This window comes from Lissotriton helveticus, chromosome 1_1 (genome assembly GCF_964261635.1).
Source record: "Lissotriton helveticus chromosome 1_1, aLisHel1.1, whole genome shotgun sequence".
In the NCBI taxonomy this organism is placed as follows: domain Eukaryota; kingdom Metazoa; phylum Chordata; class Amphibia; order Caudata; family Salamandridae; genus Lissotriton; species Lissotriton helveticus.
This window is the reverse complement of record NC_136057.1, coordinates 14130471-14151553: the sequence shown is the minus strand read 5'-3', so window position 1 is coordinate 14151553 and position 21083 is coordinate 14130471. Positions and strand designations below refer to the sequence as shown.

At 43.2% G+C, this 21083-nt stretch overlaps 1 protein-coding gene across 1 annotated transcript in view; it reads left to right on the top strand.

Annotated features, from left to right (window-relative positions):
- Positions 1-16779, top strand: part of LOC144766894 (lectin-like) — a 162785-nt gene extending 146006 nt beyond the window's left edge. The window contains exons 4-6 of the mRNA XM_078650605.1: positions 14678-14818; positions 16139-16250; positions 16560-16779. Of these exons, the coding sequence (XP_078506731.1) occupies positions 14678-14818; positions 16139-16250; positions 16560-16657 (351 nt within the window). The 3' untranslated portion in view covers positions 16658-16779. The remainder of the gene's footprint in view (positions 1-14677; positions 14819-16138; positions 16251-16559) is intronic.
- Positions 16780-21083: the final 4304 nt, after the last annotated feature.

The window sequence follows — 21083 nt, the reverse complement described above, 5'->3', positions numbered from 1 at the left end:
TATATCCTCTACGGCAGTGGTTCCCAAACTTTTGACTCCTGAGGACCCCCATTGAGTCACCACTGGAAGCCGGGGACCCCCAAGCAATTTGTATGAGTTAAATTTCAAATATTAAAACAGTAATTCGAAAAAATACACAAGTGTGCACACAAAACAAATACTCAAAGTACTTAGGGGCAGATTTACAATAAGTGACGCATCCATGCATATCAGCAGGGATGAGCTACTTATTGTGGGCCATGCCTCCGCCACCATTGATGCGCCGCGTTTAAAATGCTGCGCCTCATGGGGCAAAAAAGCATAGATGCATGACGCATCTGTGCTGTAAAGGTGGCGCATTGCTGGAGTTGCGACACAGCTCCAGCAATGCTCTGGGGGGGCCGAATCTTGTTAATGCTGCGTCAATCCTTAGGCGCAGGGTTTTGACGCAGCATGGGCTCCAAAGTGACTGAGTGAAATCTTGTAGATTTCACTCAGCCACTTTTAGGAGGCGTTACTGCGCCGTAATGCCTCCTTCTGGCGCAGGGCTTTACAACGTGGCGCATCTCCCAGATGCATCACGTTGTAAATACCCTGCACCATGGCACATCTTTTGCGCCACCGCTGCATCACGAAAGGGACGCAACGGTGGCGTAAAAGACGCAAGGGGCTTGTAAATCTGCCCCTAAGGATTTTGGGGCCAGATGTACGACCATTTCATTTAGGGCCTCGCAATTGGCGACACATTGCGAGTGGCAAATTGCTAAACGAAATATACAACAGTGTGTTTAACACTGTTTCGGATTCCCAATGGGGTCGCAAATTGCGAGGTTCATTAATATTAATGAGCCTCTCGCAATTTGCCAGCCTATTGGGAATGCAAGTCCTCCTAGGTATGGTGCCTGCTGGGCTCTGCAGGCCACCATGTCTGGGACTGCTTTTAAATAAAGCAGTTTAAAAAAAAATGCAGGCCATTTACCATCCATTTAAAAAAAAAAAGAAAATGAAACGTTTTCGTTTCATTTTCTAAGGGCAGGCAGAGGTCCCTAGGACCACTGCCTGCCCTTAAAAAATAATTTTGCATGCATTTGGACCCCTTCCCATTTGCGAATGCATTACCATCTACTTGAAGTAAGTGGTAATTGCGAGTGTTTTGCGACAGCAAAACATTTGTACATGGTTTTAAGACTCACTATTTGGAAGGGAATGCCCCTTCCAAATAGCAAGTTGCAAAACCTATTTAGCGAGTCGCAAACTAATTGTGACTCGCGAAATAGGCAATGTACATGGCCCAATACGTTTTTGCATGTGAAAGCAGGTTCACGAACCCGTTCGCGCATATAAAAACGGATTGTACATCTGGCCCTTAGTATTTTATATTGAAGTAATAGCCCCTCTGTCACATGTATTTCATTTGTTTTATAGCATCTCTCACACCATTGTAGGATGTCAGAGGACTTTACATCACACACATATAGAGACAGTGAATCGTACATGTAAATCAGTGTGCATATAAAATGTTTAAAGAGTTCTTGATCTGGAAAAGCACAAACTCAGGATTCAGAACATAACACAGTGGCTAGTACTGACTTCAACATTAAAAATGTATTTCCACCCAAATAAATCTTTTTAGCAGCATCAGGATAATGAATAACTGGGAAAAAACAAAAGTTACTCACTGGTACCATGCAGTTTGCAAGCTGCTCTTTGATGACCGTTTATAGGTCCCTCTGCTACATTACGATTGTCACTTATGAAGTGCACAGTAACAAAAGAATCTCTGTGACAAAAGCAGTAACCACAAACCTATGCACATAAAATGCTGCTTTTTAAAATGCATGTTACACGTTCTTTGCAGTAGGCACATTAACCCTCTGTGCTACATTAGTTCTGTCAAAGCTGCCACTGAACAAAACTCTCCTCATGCTCCAGCAGGTACATTAATCACTGGCTTTATCTTGACACTTGTATTGTTGCTGGAAAGCTGCTAATTATACAAGACACTTTTCTGTGCTTTTAAAACTGTTGCCTGCGGACCCCCTGGGAATGTGTCACGGACCCCTGGGGGTCCGCGGACCACAGTTTGGGAAACACTGCTCTACGGCTTCTCTCTCATTCAGTCCAAACCCCATACCAGTACTATGAGCCCCAAAAGTACCCTATCTAGACTCTTCCCTACTCTACCCCTCCTAGTATCATCTCATACCTCATTTACTATTCCAATCCCTCAAAACAAACCTCTCTAAAGCCTTCCCGCTGACTCTCCCACATTTTACTAATCCCAAGCCTCCTCCTACTGCTATGAGCACAAAAACAATATAAATCCTTCATTCCCTACACTATGCTTTTCAAATAACAGACCAACAATGTTACTACTCATAATACTTTCATATTTCACTACACTAATTCACCACTAATCATTTATGGGTTTCGGAGTAGCATGCTACTCGCCGAAAAAGCGCTTCAACCAATTATAAGAGATAGCAAGCACTATATAAATGCAGACTTTTTCCCTCTATCCCTCCAACATCTTTCTCAATCTAAATAATTGACTAGCATATCCACCACTCAAATACCTTCCATAGTTTACTATATTAATTCACCACTAATCCATTATAGGTTCTTGAGTAGCACTCTACTCGCCGAAAAAGTACTTCAACACGCCACTATGGGTAGCAAGCGCTATAGAAATTGAATCCTTTTTCCCTCTTCTATTCCTCCACTAACCTTCTCAATCCAAATAACAGACTAACATGGCCACCACTCAAATTAATTTCATATTTCACTGTACTAACTCACCACTTATTCTTTATGGATTCCGGAGAAGCGTGCTACTCACCGAAAAAAACACTTCAACACATCATCAGGGGAAGCAAGCGCTATATAAATGCAAACCTTTTTCCCTCTACTATCCCTCCACTATCCTTTTCAATCCAAATAACTGACTAACATATCCACCACTCATATTACTTTCATATTTCATTATTCTAATTCACCCCTAATTCTTTATGGGTTTCGGAGTAGTGTGCTTCTTGCCGAAAAATCGCTTTAACACCTCATCAGAGGTAGCAAGCACTATAAAATGGCCAACCTTTTCCCCTCTTCTATCCCTCCACTATCCTTCTCAATCCAAACCACTCCTCATATTACTTGTAAATTTCACTATACTAATTCAGCACTAATCCGTTATGGGTTTCGGAGTACCCCATCAGGGGTAGCAAGCGCTATATAAATGCAACCTTTTCCCCTCTTCTATCCCTCCACTATCCTTCTCAATCCAAACCACTCCTCATATTACTTGTAAATTTCACTATACTAATTCAGCACTAATCCGTTATGGGTTTCGGAGTACCCCATCAGGGGTAGCAAGCGCTATATAAATGCAACCTTTTTCCCTCTTCTATCCCTCCATTATCCTTCTCAATCCAAATAACAGACTGACATGTACACCACTCAAATTATTTTCGGGTTTCACTATAGTAATTCACCACTAATCCTTTATGGGATCCGGAGTAGCGTGCTACTTGCAGTAAAAACGCTTAAACACTTCATCAGAGGCAGCAAGCACTATAAAATGGCCAACCTTTTTACCTCTTCTATCCCTCCACTATCCTTCTCAATACAAACCACTCCTCATATTACTTTTATATTTCACTATACTAATTCAGCACTAATCCGTTATGGGTTTCGGAGTAGCATGCTACTTGCCAAAAAAGTGCTTTAACACCCCTTCAGGGATAATAACTGACCACAAATCTTTCATGGGTTCCTGAGTTGCGTGCTATTTGCCGAAAAAGCGCTTCAACACCTAATCAGAGGTAGCAAGTGCTATATAAATGCAAACGTTTTTTCCTCTTTTATCCCTCTACTATCCTTCTCAATCCAAATAACCGACTAACATGTCCACAACTCAAATTCATTTGATATTTCACTATAGTAATTCACCAATAATTCATTATGGGTTACCGGAGGAGGTTGCTACACATCAAAACAGTGCTTTGACGCCTTTACGATGAAATTACAATACAATACAATTTGTCAGTCATATTAGTCTCTGCACTAAAAGACAAAAGTTAATTCCCACATTTATGATTGCCCAGCTGAAGGGAGGGAGTATCTTGTGCGCATTCCGGATGGAGGGGCAGATGGCATTCCGGAGGTAACAGACCTTCCGGCACTTCTTTGTGTTTGGTGTCATTATTTTAAAAAACACGGCGTACGTTCAGAAACATTCTTCGTCCCCTTTGCCAAACCCACCACAAACTGTTTTTTGCTCAACCGCGCCCTTATTCATTAGCTCCTAATGGTGAAGTCTGTAGGGTTACATCACCTGAGAGGAAGCTTGCAAGACAGCCTTTGGGATGCTCGAATGGCCAGCAATCTGAGTGCCCTGAGGAGTAAGTGGTGCCCATTACATGAAGTAAAGTGCAGGTGCGTTGCTCTTTCTATGGAGGAAAGTCAGTTTTCACCACATTGAGTTCATATACAGGCCTCCCTCACTATGTACCCATCACCCTCTCCACCATCCTCTCCTCTTAAAGGGACCATGTAATGTAGAGAAAGAAACTGTTCTCTATGCCCAGTCCTGCATACCCAACAACAGCCAGCAACACGGGCTTCCGAGAATATTTGATGACCTTAACTGGGATTTTGAGATCTTTTGTGACATCCTTCATGGATGGCCCGTTTAAGACTGACTAAGTGTTATGCATCCAGGGATCACTGTATCAGTTCAGATGGCGCAATATGTTGCATACATGGCCTTTCATATGTCTGTGAAGAACTCTGTGCATGTTCATTGTCTATGACTATAGCACCTCTTACATACGTCTAGATCTGTGGTGATCTTTAATGATCAGAATACCAACATCTATAATCCAAAATTTAGTTGTGGGAGTTTTTCACAACACTCAGTTTATCTTTCTAATTCTTTGTGTTATGCAAGAATATATATGGCTTTAACAATCTACAACAAAACCTCAACGGCTTAAGAGGAGCAGTGTAATATTGTGTTTTTCTAGCAGAAGAGCCAAACCGAGGAACTTGATTGAGGGTTTCTCAAACTTCAGCAGAGGAATACGCACAATAGGCAACAGCACCTTTAGACCTCTCTTCTAGTGTGAAGGCAGTATGGGACAAAACCAAAGAATGTGAAGCAAACTGGCATCAAATAAAAGACGATGAGGACATGCAGCTGGGCCTCCCCAGGCATATTTTATTAATTCTGGCCGGTGTAAATTAGGCAATAATAAAAAAAATGGGGGGGAATGGACAACTTGTAACTGTGTTACCAAGGTTTTCTTTCTCTCTTGGTTAAAAACCCCTCACACATGCATTGAAATCTATGGCGGTATATCTTGGTTCTCCGCCTGTAATAATGCGCTAGTGCATCATCATCGGGTCTTTATTTGTCGTATGAGTGCCTCAAGCCTGAGGCAACCACTGGATACGCAGTAGTGTCCAGAGATAATTGTTACACAGTGCTCATAAGTGAAGTGAGTTAAAAATCTTTGCTCACCCCCAAAAAATATTTTAAGTCACAAAGGATGACAAAAAATGGTTAAAATCAATGGTGTATAGACATGGACCGTGTAACTAAATCCACTATACATGCAATTGGTTGTTCAGTCGACATGTTTCTGCCCCATTATGCCCAGTCGGGTCTATGGGGCATTCATCAGGACAAAAATTCAGTACTTACACAATTTGTGAAGCTACTTTCAGTGGGTCTTGTGTTCCACTGCTAATCAGGGCGAGGTATACTGTGCCTGTAATTTAGAGAACACAGGAGACATGTACACATACAACAAACATTAGGGACATTGTAACCGCTACATTTTAGCTGTAACTATGTGGTTTCAACTTTACCTCTTAATTGACTAGGACACATTAAAATAGGGTTATTTTTGGTTCACTGAAAGGATTTTACTGACATCTATTGGGGTTCTATGGTGTTAATAGTCACCCCTAATGGGAAAGCTTCCGTTATTGTAGGTATATATACCCATACATTCGTAATAGCCGTTACAAGATTGTTTACTGTTACTGTGTTTTGCCCTTAAAAGACTATTTTGGTGAACAATTCTACGTATGATTAAGATTCTAATGTGGGCTTTTCAACTATCTATCATCGTGATACAGTTATTAAACAATTCAAACATTTCAAATGCATATTGCTTCTCTGACGCAGAGTCGTATTAGCGTTACTGATTAAACTAATTACATCGCGTTACCTCGTGAGCCCAAGGTGCGCGCTTCAACGGGTTTCGGAATATTATTCCAGAGCTGTTTAAGGAGAAACGGGAAAGTTAACAAAGGTTCACAACGCTCCTCTTACTGTAAATGTGGAACAATCTCGGCATCTTTGTATCTGTCCCGGAAGTACCGAGTTCTTCCTACCTTCCTTCTTTTAAGTGACGTCTACCTAGTGGAGGTCATGGTCATAGAAAAGGGACTACGAAGGAAATAGAAGAAATACTCCGACTTTACTGATGTTACTGTCGCCTATCTTTGTAGGTATCATTTCTTCACTTGTTACGATTAAATCAATGTTTCAAGAGCAATATTCCCAAGTAACAGAATTGGATACCAGCGAATAATTACAGTAATAGCTCCTGTACCTATATAATAAAATATTCATGTTCCAAGAACATACAGGATATTAAGTGATTTTGAAGCAGCATGATACTTATGATGGTGGTAAATCATGGGATTCTATTACGGTCGTCATATATATGTTATTTTTTCTAAAGTATCAGGTGTTCTTTTATCAATGGTATGTGTGTTTTTTTTTCATTGAAGTTGGTGCCAGGGAACATCGTCATTGAGTCCCATTACATCAGTTTTGAGGCGATCCACCCATCTTTGTTCTTTTTCAAAAAGAACTTTTTCTGCATTGTGGGTTTTATTCTGTAGCATTTCAATTACTGTCCATCTCAGTTCTTCTGCCTTATGCTGTTGTTCAAGGAAATGTTTGCTAATTTTTGTAGTTGTTTTCTTTGTCTTGATGTTACTCTTATGTTCCCCAATCCTTATTTTTACTTTTCTACATGTCATCCCAATGTATTTCATATTACATGGACACAAGTTCATGTAGATAACGTGGGTCGAGTTACAGTTTGTGTGTTGTCGTTGTGTCCAGATTAGAGTATCTGACAAATTTAAGGTTTTTGTTATAGTGGTGATTTTACATACTGTTGGAACCGGAGGTCTCTGGTATGCACTTGTGACAAGCAGGGACCCTCACTTCCAGTCAGGGCAAGGGAACTACTCCTTCGAATAACCCCTGCTCACCCTCTAGGTAGTGTGGTGCGAGCAGACAAGGCTAATCCTCAGGGCAATAGTAAGTTAAGCATTTATGATCACACACAGTAAACCCACTGACCCACCACAAATGGACACCAGTCGTATGGTTGTATCAAAAATACGTATACTTTATATAAAAGATAGATTCAAGCAGGATTATCACAAGACCATATAACGTTTAGCGATTTGAGGCCACCAGATTATAATAGGCAATTTAGTCTTTAAATGTTCGTTGTTCAGCAAGGTACAATGACAGGAAAATAAGAACGTTGCGGACCCTGGATCCGTTATGAACTTGAGACGGAGTCCAAGTGTACCTTGCTTGTGGAGGTCCGAGGCGTTTCAGGCGCGGCTACTGGTGAGGGCGGACCCGGGACTAGGCCGACGGTTCTCCAGAGGATCTCTCTGGCTCAGTCCCCCTCAAGGAGCGAGGCGGGGGAGCAGGACTGTGGAGGGTTGCGGCGATCTGGGGTCGATGCAGCTCACGGGGCAAGGCGCCGTTCAGGCCTGCGGGATGTACTACTTCTTAGCACGCCGGGTCGTACTCGTGGATCTGTGAGGGGCGTTGCGTTCTCGGGCAGGCGGGTGCAGCACCAGGCTTCCGGTACCACTGTACGGGGAGGTCTTTCTTGAGGTGCGGCACGAGCCTTGGTATGCAGGAGGCAAAGCGAGACAGTCGGGTACGTTACGACGTACGGACCGTCCGAGGCTATGGGATGCTCTCCGTGCAGATTCCGGCTGGAGAAGATGAGAGGCGCACAACGCGCTCCGTTAGCGGTGAGGTGCCAGGAGAGCGGGCGGCCCGGCACTGAAGCGAAGAGCGGCTCAGGGATGAGCGGGGCTCTCTGCGGTGGGGCGACCAGGCTCCAAGCTGTCACGACCTTGGGAGGGGCGAAGGCACCGGAGTCACAACTCTGGCGAGGGAATAAGAACTAAAACCAGCGGATAAGGGGGGGGAGGAGGGGGGATTGTCCTCCTAGAAAAAGAGGGCTACAATCAACAATGCCTCGCCATACTATCTGAGACAAAATTCTACAAAAGGATTTTCGCAGACCCAACTTCAAGACTACAGAACACCATAAATATAATGGTGAATGAAGCAGAAACCAATGCCTGGATAACAAAACACAAGGCTGATTTTTTGATCGCACGTGAACCTAAGATACCATATTTCTACTCACTCCCAAAAACTCACAAAAATAGATCACCTCCGCCTGGACGCCCGATAGTATCGGGAATAGGCTCAGTCCTTGAAACTTTGTCAAAATTTGCTGACCAATTCTTAAAACCTTTGGTGCAAAGAACCCCAACATACCTGAAAGACACCAGAGACTTACTGAATCAACTGATAGGTATGCCATTTAATGAAGAGGAAATACTGTTGGTGGGGCTGGATGCAAAAAGCCTCTACACCAACCTCCCCCAAAGAGATATACTACAAACATTAGAGAATATTCTCTTCTCAGAACAATGGAACTACCGGACTCCGCGTCATTTTGTATTAGAATGTTGCCGATTGGCATTAACAGAAAACTTCTTAGAATACAATGAAGACCTTTATGTAAAGTGTCATGGTACATCCATGGGCAGTGCGTTTGCACCTTCGGTAGCAGGACTTTATGTGAGTGAATTTGAGTCCAAACATGTCCTCGATGATAGCAATCCTTTCGTTTCCAAAATAATTTTTGGGAAACGTTATATTGACGACATTATACTACTCTGAAAGACAGCAGTGCAAATTTGGATACATTCATGGAATGGTTGAACAACAGAGACAAATACCTCAAGATTACCGTTACAGCTAACAAAAAAAGCTTGGATTTACTAGATATAACAATCTTTGTGGAAGAAGGACAAATTGAGACCAAAACATACTATAAGCCTACGGCGAAAAATAGCCTTTTGTCATATCAAAGCTTCCACCCTAAGCCCCTTAGAGATAATTTACCATACGGCCAATTTCTACGGCTCAAACAAAATTGCAGTAAAATACAAGATTACACCAACGAAGCAAAAGAACTGACTTCAAAATTACAGAAAAGGAACTACCCAATTAAAACAATATGAAGATGCCAAAAAAGAGCCAGACACCAACCTAGGGAGTGCCTGGTAGAAACTATACCGAAGGAACCAGTGGAGGACTTGATGACATGTGTAACCACCTACAGTCCAGCAACCAATGAAGTGAAGAAAATTGTAAATAAAAACTGGAGAATTTTAACATCTGGGAAATTAAATTAGCCAAAACCAAGATTCGCAAATAAACGAACCAGGAATATCAAGGACATGTTGGTCCATACCAGACCCCAACAGAAACAAAAGACCGAGATTACAAGGAATGTGGCCATGGTTCCTATTACGGGACACTATCCATGTGAAACATGCATGGTATATAAATTTACCACTGTAACAAAACCTTAAATTTGTCGGATACTCTAATCTGGACCCAACAACAACACACAAACTGTAATTAGACCCACGTTATCTACATGATTTTGTGTCCATGTAATATGAAATATATTGGGATGACATGTAGAAAAGTAAAAATAAGAATTGGGGAACATAAGAGTAACATCAAGACAAAGAAAACAACTACAAAAATGAGCAAACATTTCCTTGAACAACAGCATAAGGCAGAAGAACTGAGATGGACAGTAATTGAAATGCTACAGAATAAAACCCACAATGCTGAAAAAGTTCTTTTTGAAAAAGAACAAAGATGGGTGGATCGCCTCAAAACTAATGTAATGGGACTCAATGATGATTTACCCTGGCACCAACTTCAATGACAAAAAAACACACATACCATTGATAAAAGAACACCTGATACTTTAGAAAAAATAACATATATATGACGACCGTAATAGAATCCCTTGATTTACCACCATCATAAGTATCATGATGCTTCAAAATCACTTAATATCCAATATGTTCCTGGAACATGAATATTTTATTATATAGCTACAGGAGCTATTACTGTAATTATTCTCTGGTATCCGATTCTGTTACTTGAGAATATTGCTCTTGAAACATTGATTTAATCGTAGCAAGTGAAGAAATGACACCTACAAAGATAGGCGACAGTAACATCAGTAAACTCTGAGTATTTCTTCTATTTCCTTCGTAGTCCCTTTTCTATAACCATGACCTCCACTAGGTAGACGTCACTTAAAAGAAGGAAGGTAGGAAGAACTCGGTACTTCCCGGGGCAGAGCCAGCACAGGACAGCCACACGCGATAAGCTGGTAAGACAGATGCGAAGATGCCGAGATGGTTCTACATTTACAGTAAGAGGAGCATTGTGAACCTTTGTTAACTATCCAGTTTCTCCTTAAACAGCTCCGGAATAATATTCCGACCCCCGTTGAAGCGCGCACCTTGGGCTCAGGAGGTAACGCGATGTAATTAGTTTAATCAGTAACGCTAATTCGACTCTGTCAGAGAAGCAATGTGCATTTGAAATGTTTGAATTGTTTAATAACTGTATCACGATGATAGATAGTTGAAAAGCCCACATTAGAATCTTAATCATAGGTAGAATTGGTCACCAAAAGAATCTTTTAAGGGCAAAACACAGTAACAGTAAACAATCTTGTAACGGCTATTACCAATGTATAGGTATATATACCTACAATAACGGAAGCTTTCCCATTAGGGGTGACTATTAACACCATAGAACCCCAATAGATGTCAGTAAAATCCTTTCAGTGAACCATAAATAACATTATTTTAATGTGTCCTAGTCAATTAAGAGGTAACGTTGAAACCTCATAGTTACAGCTAAAATGTAGCGGGTACAATGTCCCTAATGTTTTTTGTATGTGTACATGTCTCCTGTGTTCTCTAAATTACAGGCACAGTATACCTCGCCCTGATTAGCAGTGGAACACAAGACCCACTGAAAGTAGCTTCACAAGTTGTGTGAGAACTGAATTGTTGTCCTGATGAATGCCCCATAGACCCGGCGGGCATAATGGGGCAGAAACATGTCGACGGAACAACCAATTGCATTTATAGTGGATTTAGTTACACGATCCATATCTATACACCATTGATTTTAACAATTTTTTCTCATCCTTTGTGAATTAAAATATTTTTTGGGGGTGAGCAAAGATTTTTAACTCACTTCACGTATGAGCACTGTGTAACAATTATCTCTGGACACTACTGCGTATCCAGTGGTTGCCTCAGACTTGAGGCACTCATACGACAAATAAAACCCGATGATGATGCACTAGCGCATTATTACAGGCGGAGAACCAAGATATACCGCCATTGATTTCAATGCGTGTATGAGGGGTTTTTAACCAAGAGAGAAAGAAAACCTTGGTAACACAGTTACAAGTTGTCCATTTCCCCCCCCCCCATTTTCTGAATATTGAGTATTAAGCGAGGAAGCAGAATGGACTAAAAGATTTTCTCCTCCCTGTCTGTTGATTTTGACGGTGTAAATTAGGTTCAGTTCAGAATATTAAATTGAATGTACTTAACATGGGAGCTGCAGGATACTTCATGGGGATATTTAAATATTTTAGCCCTGTCCAGATCATGCAGAGACTGTGCGGGAGAACTCTGGGAAGCGTTGGGTAGAATGGTCAGTAGGAAACAATGTGCAGTGAAGTAAGGCCTCCTCAAAGTCTTAACGGATAAAACCTGTGTTATTCAGGGGACGGCCAGACATCCAGTGTGCCACCAAAGGTGCTGTGCAGCTACACATTCAAAATAATTGATGGACGGAATGCTGGACAATGCAAACATTCACCCCCAGTCACAAGGATCTGGGTTACATTGATCATTCTTTTGCTCATCACACTACCCAGTTTGGACCCAGTCATATGCAAATCAGTCTTGACCCTGTTCCCTGTGGAAACAGTCCGGCCTGAACTGCCACGCAAGGTCCTTCCTGGACTGGAAACAAACATCCTGGGACCGGTTTCAGGGCATCATCCTTCATCACCAGGCTAGCTTGAATCCAGTGGTGTAGTGAGCACCGGACCCACGACTGGGCATACCCTTCCCACTTAGGGTGACAAAGGCAAAAGAAACTGCTCACTACCCCACTGGATTCAAGCTAGCATAGCTGATATGGAGTGATGCCCTTAAAACGGTCCCAAGAGGCTTGTTTCCAGTCCAGGGAGGACCTGGCTTGGCAGTTAAGGCTAGACTTTTCCCACAAGGAACAGGTTCAAGACTGATTTGCATATGGCTGGGTCCAAACTGGGGTGGTGTGAGGAGCAAAAGAATGTTGGATTTAACGCCGATCCTTGTCACCAGGGATGAATGTTTGCATTGTCCAGCATTCCGTTCATCAATTGTTTCTTTTGCATATGTCGCTCAAGTGGGGAGGGTATGCCCAGGCATGGGTCCCGTGCTCACTACACCACTGAATGCCTACTAGCCTGGCTGATGAGGGGTGATGCCCTGAAACAGGTCCCAGGATGCTTGTTTCCTGGGCCAGGGAGGACCTGGCTTGGCAGTTTGGGCTGGACTGTTTCAACCAGGAACAGGGTCAAGACTGATTTGCATATGGCTGGGTCCAAACTGGGGTGGTGTGATGAGCAAAATAATTAATTATTTAACCCATATCCTTGTGACGGGGGTGTATGTTTCCATTGTGCAGCATTCCGTCCATCAATTGTTTCTTTTTCATGTGCAGGTACATCTTAGCATTCTAAGGCTGGAAGGGCTTATCCACCCGAAGTCACGGGTAGCTTTAGAGATGTAAGAGCTACCCGGGGGCTCCCTGGTCCCCAAATCAGATGTGGGACATGTAGAAGTGTCTGAAGAAGGAACGAGGGATGAACAATTGAAGGTTTTCAAAATAATGCAATAATTGGGGTAGCACCACCATATTCACTAGTGCCACGGGGCTCATTACTGACAATGGAAGAGAAGATCAAAAAGCAAACAGGGCTCGGTATTGGAAGGTAACTGATTTCTCAATTAATCTGGGGTCTAATTGTGCAGAAAGGGGAAAAACTCTACCAAATGTTAAAGAAACACTTCCTACAATAGGCAATCTTTATCATGTTCTTCTATTTTACTTGTGTAATTTACATACCAAATATTTTGAAGATTCTGCATGTACGGTGGCACGTAAGGATGAGCCAGATCACTGGTTTGCCCTTAGCTCAACTGCAGAGCCATTTTAAGACATGGGCAGAGTGGGCAACTGCCCAGTACAACCTTCCAAGGGGTCTGGCCTCTGCTCTCCCTTCACAAGCACAATCAGCAGCTGTTGCACTAGCAGAGATTGCTGGGGCGGGTGCTGCTTGCTCATCTCTTGACAGCGCCTCTTCTGTTTCTCTTCCCTCTGCTGAGACAAATCCCCAGGTACACAATACTTTCCGTTACTCATAGCGTGCCCTTCTTGACTGAATTTAGGACTTATCCCAGCTTGTTCTTCTCTTTATTATGCCTTATGTTCTTATTAAGAATCCTTTTAACCAGTTGCTGTATATCTCTCATGTAATCCTGATTTCAACTTGCTCTTTAGTTCTATGTGTCTGGTATTTTGGGCTCCCAGTTCTGAGCTACATGTAGAAGCCCAGACGCACACTCTAGTGCTGTGAGACAATAGTCAAGTTGTAGGTACCTCACACCCTTACATTAGGTATTAACCTTTGACCACACCATCTGCGCTGCCTCATAATTTTCTTTAGGTTTAACGTTGACTGAGGTTGAGATGAGGCAGATGTTTTGTTCAACTTGTCTAAACTAGCAGATGGTCACTTACATCAATGTTTTTTCAGACTGTTGGCCATAGGTTTTAAAATGTTTCAAAACATAATCAAAGTTTGCAATTTTGCTGTTGCTTTTCTCAAGGAAGGTTTGGGTATTTCTAGATAGGGTTGGTGTACTTGACACCGTCCTCAAGGTCAGAAATGTACTATTGAACAAGGACATAATGTGCCACCGGCATGTAGCATACCTAGAGGCAATCACATAAAGACCATAGTGAATACATAGCATTACGTAGAACATAGAAATAAATGCACAGATAAACTAGCGGGGTAGGCCTCTCCTTCGATGTGTCTCCAAAACTGACCTTTTCTCCTGAGTTTTTGTCCTGAATTTTGACCCTTTGCCCTGAACTTCTCTCCTGGATTTTGACCCTTTGTCCTGAATTTTTTACAGTTCTGTCCAGAATTTGCCTCCATGTCAGTTAGTCACCCTAGTGCAGATAGACAGGATCCTATTGTCGTGCAGTGCTTGTGCCATGAAGCTGTGAGTGTGGAACCAGCGCTAGCCCTGTTAGGAGACTTCAGGGAGAGGAGTCCTGAGTCATTGCACAATAAAGCTCAGAGGAGTCCTGGTGACCAGTTCTGGAATGTGCCCTTCATATGCTCTCTGATGTTCAGTCAACACTCACTCTGTTCTCTTTGAATTTCAGACGTTCTGCCAAAAGCTCACTCCAGGATCACATCTGGCATCTGCACACAATAAAGAGGACGCCGCCTACCTGACGAGATTCGCCTTCTTGCGCTCGCACTTTCATCATGGCTACTGGTTAGGGGCATCGGACCTTTACAGGGTAGTGTGTTCCATTACTTGGTCTTCAATTAATTCCTGGGGCAAAAACCACAAATAGGGGATGGATTAGGGAGTTTGAGGTAGAAACATGATCCAGAAAAGATAAGATTCCCAACCACTTCTCACCTTCATCCAAAACAAATTCAAATGTGACATGATCGCTTAGAGTCAGGTCAGGGGGACCAGCTATCAGTAGTACCTCGCGTGCAGTGGCACCCAGGTCAGGAGGCCTAAGGGGCCAATGAGACCTCAAATATCGTTCTGTTTTACTACCTTACAAATTGACAGAAAATCCCAGTTGTCTTGCCTGTACAAAGCCCACGGCGGCCCAACTGGCCCGCCTTTGAGCCTGTTGCAAAAATCTCCGCCACGCAATTTCCATCTGAATTTTGCAAGTGATTTTACAGCACCAGCAGTCTGCACCCCGTCAGTGGTAGTGGGGTGAGCTGAGCACCAACAAGTGGGGGGGGGGGGAGACTGTACCCCATCTGTGCAAGTGGAATAAGCTGAACCCCAAGAGACAGGGTGGAGGAAGCTCAACCCCATCAATTAAAGTGAGGTGAGCTGAAGGCCCCCAAGAGACAAGGGGGCTGCACCGTGTAAGTGCAAGCGAAGTGAGCTGAGGCCCAACTAGAGGTGGGGGGGCTGAACCCAATCAATGGAAGTGGGGTGAGCTGGTTTCCAACAAGAGGTGGGGGACTGTATCCCATCAATGGAAGTAGGGTGAGCTGACACCCATCAAGAGGTGGGGGACTGTATCCCATCAATGCGAGTGGGGTGAGCTGAGGCCCAACAAGAGGCAGTGGGGTTACACCCCATCAATGGAAGTGGGGTGAGCTGAGGCCCAACAAGAGGTGGGGGAGGGGGGACTGCACCCCTTCAATGCAAATGGTGTGAGTGGAGGCCATACATGATGCAAGGTCTGGGGGGTTTATATTCTATTGTAACTTCTCAATTCAATATCAAATTGAAATGAATTACAAACTTTAAATACTCTGGCTATTTTTCCATTCCTAGCACTGGTTTATGGTCTATATTTAAAAGGGTAAAATGCCATCTTTAGCTGATTTCCCCAATATTGTCCCCGTCATTGACATGACAATCCCCCCAAAGCTCCATTGAGTTTCATATCTCTGATCTCCACTCTTGGGGTGAAGGCCGGTGGCCAAACACACCGTTTCAGAAGCCGAACCGGCCTCTTGAGGGTCAGATGGTCGAATGGGCTCTGGGCAGAGGGTCCCGATGCTAAGATCCACAAATGAGGTGAGCAGTGGGGCCAGAAGTTATAGCTCCTTGACAGCAATGGCTCTCTTTCTTCCAGAAGAGACACTTTCAGTGGACGGATGGAACTCCCATTGACTTCAAGAACTGGCACCCGGGAGAGCCTTTCAGCTCAGGAGGAAAGGAACACTGTGTATGCTCCAACTATAAAGGTAGGAATTTGCCTCCCACATTCAAAGGCCCTTTCTGTTAGTCTTTCATTTGTTTTCACAAGAACAGTTCAGTATTTCACACCCATTTTGTGAATATATTTCTCCTTTAATTTAAAATATTCGTGGACATTTGTTGAACTTGACCCATAAGCATCATCTAAAAAGCATGGCTGCAGCTCCTCTATCGTTCACTATGTGTCAGAGTTTCTGGAAGTGGTTGTGAGTTGCTCCTGATTTACTGAACTGAACATTACATGTTTGGAATGAGTACAATGCAGAGGCTGAATATTTTTGCTTCTTCTCTCGTAGGCCAAGGACTCTGGGGGGTTCTGAGTTGTATGAAAAAATTCGCCTTCATCTGTAAAGTCCGCAAGCCTCGTAAGGGCAAGCCCTTCTGCAGGAAATGATGTAAAGATGTGGATCAACCAATGGCACGCATTCTGAAGAGATGGAAGCACAGACACACAGGATATGGTGTGAGGAACCCTCAGGGACTTGGTCTTGAATAGCACTAAACATAAAAATAAACAATGAGCTTTATTCACCAATAATGTGTGTTCTAAACTGTCAAACCTCAATGTACAATCTTTAAGTTCCAGATCCCTGGCCACAAAATTGGGATTTGTTCAGTTTTGCCATCATAAATGGTGCTCGTGAAGATCTGCAGGTGTCACGCTAGGTGTAAGAGTGACAATGTGGCAGGTGAGGTGTGAGTGTCCCTTTGAAGCCCAGTGAATACCTACTAACTCTAGAATGGTCGCCGCCCGCTGACTGGGCACAAAGACACATCTCTTACTTGGGTGGAGTGATCCCTTCACATCTAGGGTCTCTGGTGCCCCTGCTGTATGGTTGATGTTCGCCCCTGTGAGGTGGGCAGGGGACCCCAGGGTGCTGGACCCAACATGTGCCAAAGGTGCGTTGACTGATGACAGGAGCAACACATCTGACCAAACCACAACCTTGGCTTTCCTTCCATCTTCCAAGGCCTCCTGGTTTCATATACATTGTGATCCCTTATGAAACAGAAATCACAGCCATGGGTATTCATTCTACAAAGGTCCAGGCTCATCGGTCAGTTCTGATCATAGAGGATGACGAGAACCACTTAAAGGTTCAGTATTCAGGCTCCATAGGATACTTTGTAATACAAGAGGTGTGCAGTTCCTGGGGATAGAGGCGACGGGAGGCTCTAGGTTAGGGTAACTGAGGTAAGAGTATTAACACACCTGTGTGGGTGTCATGCTTTATCACTGGGCAGCTCCTCGTTGGGCCGGTGCTGCAATGATGTACGGGCCCTTGAGGAGGTTATTTGAGCATAGGATGTCAATGTGAGCTGTAGGGTAGAGTTTCTAAAGATGCAGATTGGTGTGATGTGAAGCCGTAATTTAAAAATAGCTCAGAGAAACCTAAATACATTTAATAGGTGGGCTCTCTTAAAAGGCAATGGATGACTAAATGTGGAATTAATGGTCCTATCCAGCTCATAAAACAGTTTAAGTGTATGTCAAGATGTTTCTATCCTCAAGTGTTGCTATCGATCCTGGCATTTCTTCTGGACCAAAAAATGAAACCTAATCTATTTGTGGTAGGGAAAATGTATGTAGCATTGGCAAAAGGTACCCCAATCAAACAACCAAATCTTCACAGTATAGTATGCCTGGGTATATTAAAAACCCGACCTAAGTTCGGTAAGCTACTGACCCCTTAGGTGATACAAGAGACCACGCTAGCTGTGGAACAAAAGGCTGATTCAGAGGTGACTTACACCTTCTCTGCCACCCTGGAGGTGAGTTCTCCATTAGTGCTGTCAGTGTAAGGCAGCCGTTGAGTGTCTCAATGCTTCAGCCATCCGTGAAGCGCTAACGAGAGTGGGATGAAAAGTAGGAGTGCCTGAGGCAGCCTACTGTCTCATCTTACTCAAAATGGGAGAGTAGTAGAATGATTGTATAAATATCAGAGCCAAGAATGAAGAGAATTTGGTATTTAGTTTCCTGATCCCATACAGTTGTCTACAGAAGTGGGATGGGTGGTAATTGTGGTGTCAGCAAATGAAGAGCCAGCATTAGAGGAAGCAAAGTTGTGCAAGAAACTTAAGATGACCTGGACTTCAGAAATGAGGTATTAACCTGGCTGGTCCAAGCACCGGGATATAACGACTTAGGTCTTGTGGAATTCATTGCATCCCTCAAACTTAGTATTCATCTTTTCTTCAAAGGAGTGGTCCCATAGAGTAATGTTGATTCTTACTTCATGAATTCTGGAGTCCCATAACGACCCATCTTTTCACATCTACCCGCTGCTCCTTGTGAAATTTTTTCTGTCTTTTGGGTCTAAAAATGCCCAAAGAGTGTTTGATCAAGGTTAGCGTTCAGTAATATTCCAAATCTTATACTGCCCAAAGAGTGTGTGATTATGGTGAACAGATCAGAATTGCCAAAATTGTAAATCTGACCAGATCAAGATCCTACTCGTTGTTAAAACCCACGCCCAATGGTCGCCTCCTCTTTCATCCTCTCTCCAAATCTAGGGTGAAATTCCTAGGATTCATCTCGACAACAAGCCTAAAATACATGGTCAAATATTTACAAATGCATCCAAGGCGATGTCCCATAGTTTATAAAAATAAAACTAGGTTTCAACCCCCGCCCCCTCGCCCGCTGTGATGTTCTTTGATGTAATTCCTGCAGGAACCTCCTTGTAAAAGGCCATCTTTTAGAAGAAAGGCCTTTTCCACTCTAGCCCGTGCTCTGGAAGAATCTATTGTTGGGTCTAAGATTGACATGACAGTGAGGCCCTGGTTGGGCACTTGAACTTTGAACCCACAGTCACTCTACCCGGCAGGAAGGGAAGCCTCACCCGCTGTCCATGGTTGAAATATCCTGAAGTAGGGTTTCATTGATGAGTTTGAACTCAATGAGTTACTCCTGCAATAATAAAGATGTTAAACATCTGGGTGCATTCTATAGCGCAAACGTATCCAAAAGGTTGTGGAATGCTGTACGTGATCAAAGGCAAACTAAAAGTTGGCGATTAATAGAAGAGGAAGCTGAGTTGCACAGTTAATGTGCTGTGGCGGAGCTCAGCCAAGACCTACCTTCACTTAACTAGGTTGTGTCCTGCCTCCACACAAAGCACTGAATACCCCAGAAGTTAGTCTGGAGCCAGGGTAGGAAAGGCAATGCACCTGTTCACTTCAAAGGGAAGCATGTATAAGCGTCTCCCCCACTTAAAATGAAGAACTGGGTATAAATGTTGAACCTCAGACACCACCCGTTCAGTACACTTCTGCATCTGTTGATACACGGCTACGGAGAAGGACTGCTTTGCTTCAGAAAGGACTCCCACTCTGCTGGGATGCTGACATGAACAGATTGCTGCCCACTTGTCCTGACCTACTGCCAGCTGCCCTCTTGCCTGGATAAGATGGACTGTGCCTGCATCCCTTGAACCCAGAGCCTCAGAATAACTCCAAGGGATAGTTGGCTGGCCTCCTGCTCCTAAGTCATAGGAACATAACAGGCTTCCAACAAATCAGAAACTGCACAAGGACTCTGTAATCGGTGAGTCTCCCCTGTCAAATCGTGCCATCCCAGTCCTGAACTCTTGCAAGTGGACTTAAGGTGCTTTGCCAGCTTCTTTTGACCCAGCAGAACCATTGCATCTCCTCTGATGCGTGGCTCCACCTCGAGCAGAACTGATATTACACTGCTGCTGCATGGATCAGAGCCGTATTGTGTTTGCATCCTCTTCGGGACCACCACTGCACAACGCAGCCTTGCACAGGCCCTCTCATCCCTCATCAACAGCAGCTTCGACGATGACACCAGACTCCGCATCTCAGCCTCACAGCTCTTTAGAAGTGATGCATCGCCCCAGGTGCAAGATGCATCCTCAATGCCAGACTTCGCATTACAAGCCCTCGTCGACTGGATCCTCAATGATAATGTAGGACCTCGTATGGCAGGCTCGCTGCAGGTCGGAACCAATTCACCGCTTCAGCAGCGTGACATATTTTCGACACGGGTCTTTCCAACCCCACACAAACAAGGATTTAAGATACTTTGTTCAGCGGGCCTAACTGGGTTACACTACATTGCAGTCCATCTTAACTTGTGACTTTGTCCCGGTCTAGCCCAACCAGATAACTACTGTTGCCGCTTTGTGCTTCTCTGTGCTATTTTACTGGAATCTTAAAAATGGCATATCACCAGTTCTAATAAATGGAATTCTGTTGTTTAGGTCCTTTTTTTATTGATCATTGCTCTGTTTCTAACCTAGTGTGGGATCCTTGTGTGGTGTATTTTCAATTTCAGTTTCACTTTCAATAATCTTTATTTCGGTTATAAAAAAACATAAAAGATACACATAGAATAAAACAGTCAATTTACAAAATCCGCTCCCATCTCTTCCAACAAGAATGTTTATATACCAATTGAGGCCCAATAAAGGTTATTGCAAGTATTTAAGAAAATAAATACAATTTAGAATCTAAAATCATTAAAACATCTAAAAAATATCCTGATCGTGGCTTACAATATTATCAATTCATTTAAGCCAACTATAAATACATCGTATTATTTCTTTTTTTTTTTTTTATTAAAAAAAATAAATACATTTGCATTAGTTGAATTACATTCATAGGTCATTATCATACCTTTAAGTACTTGTTTAAACTCATCTACGGGTTATGCTGCAAATCCCTATAGCTTCAAACCCCTTCTTCTCCTTACAAGGTCCACTGAAAAGAGGTATCTGCTAATACTAAAGACGATTGATTGAGTAGTTTCAGTTTTAAATATTCTTTCCGCCTTGCTGAAACGTCTAAATCCCACA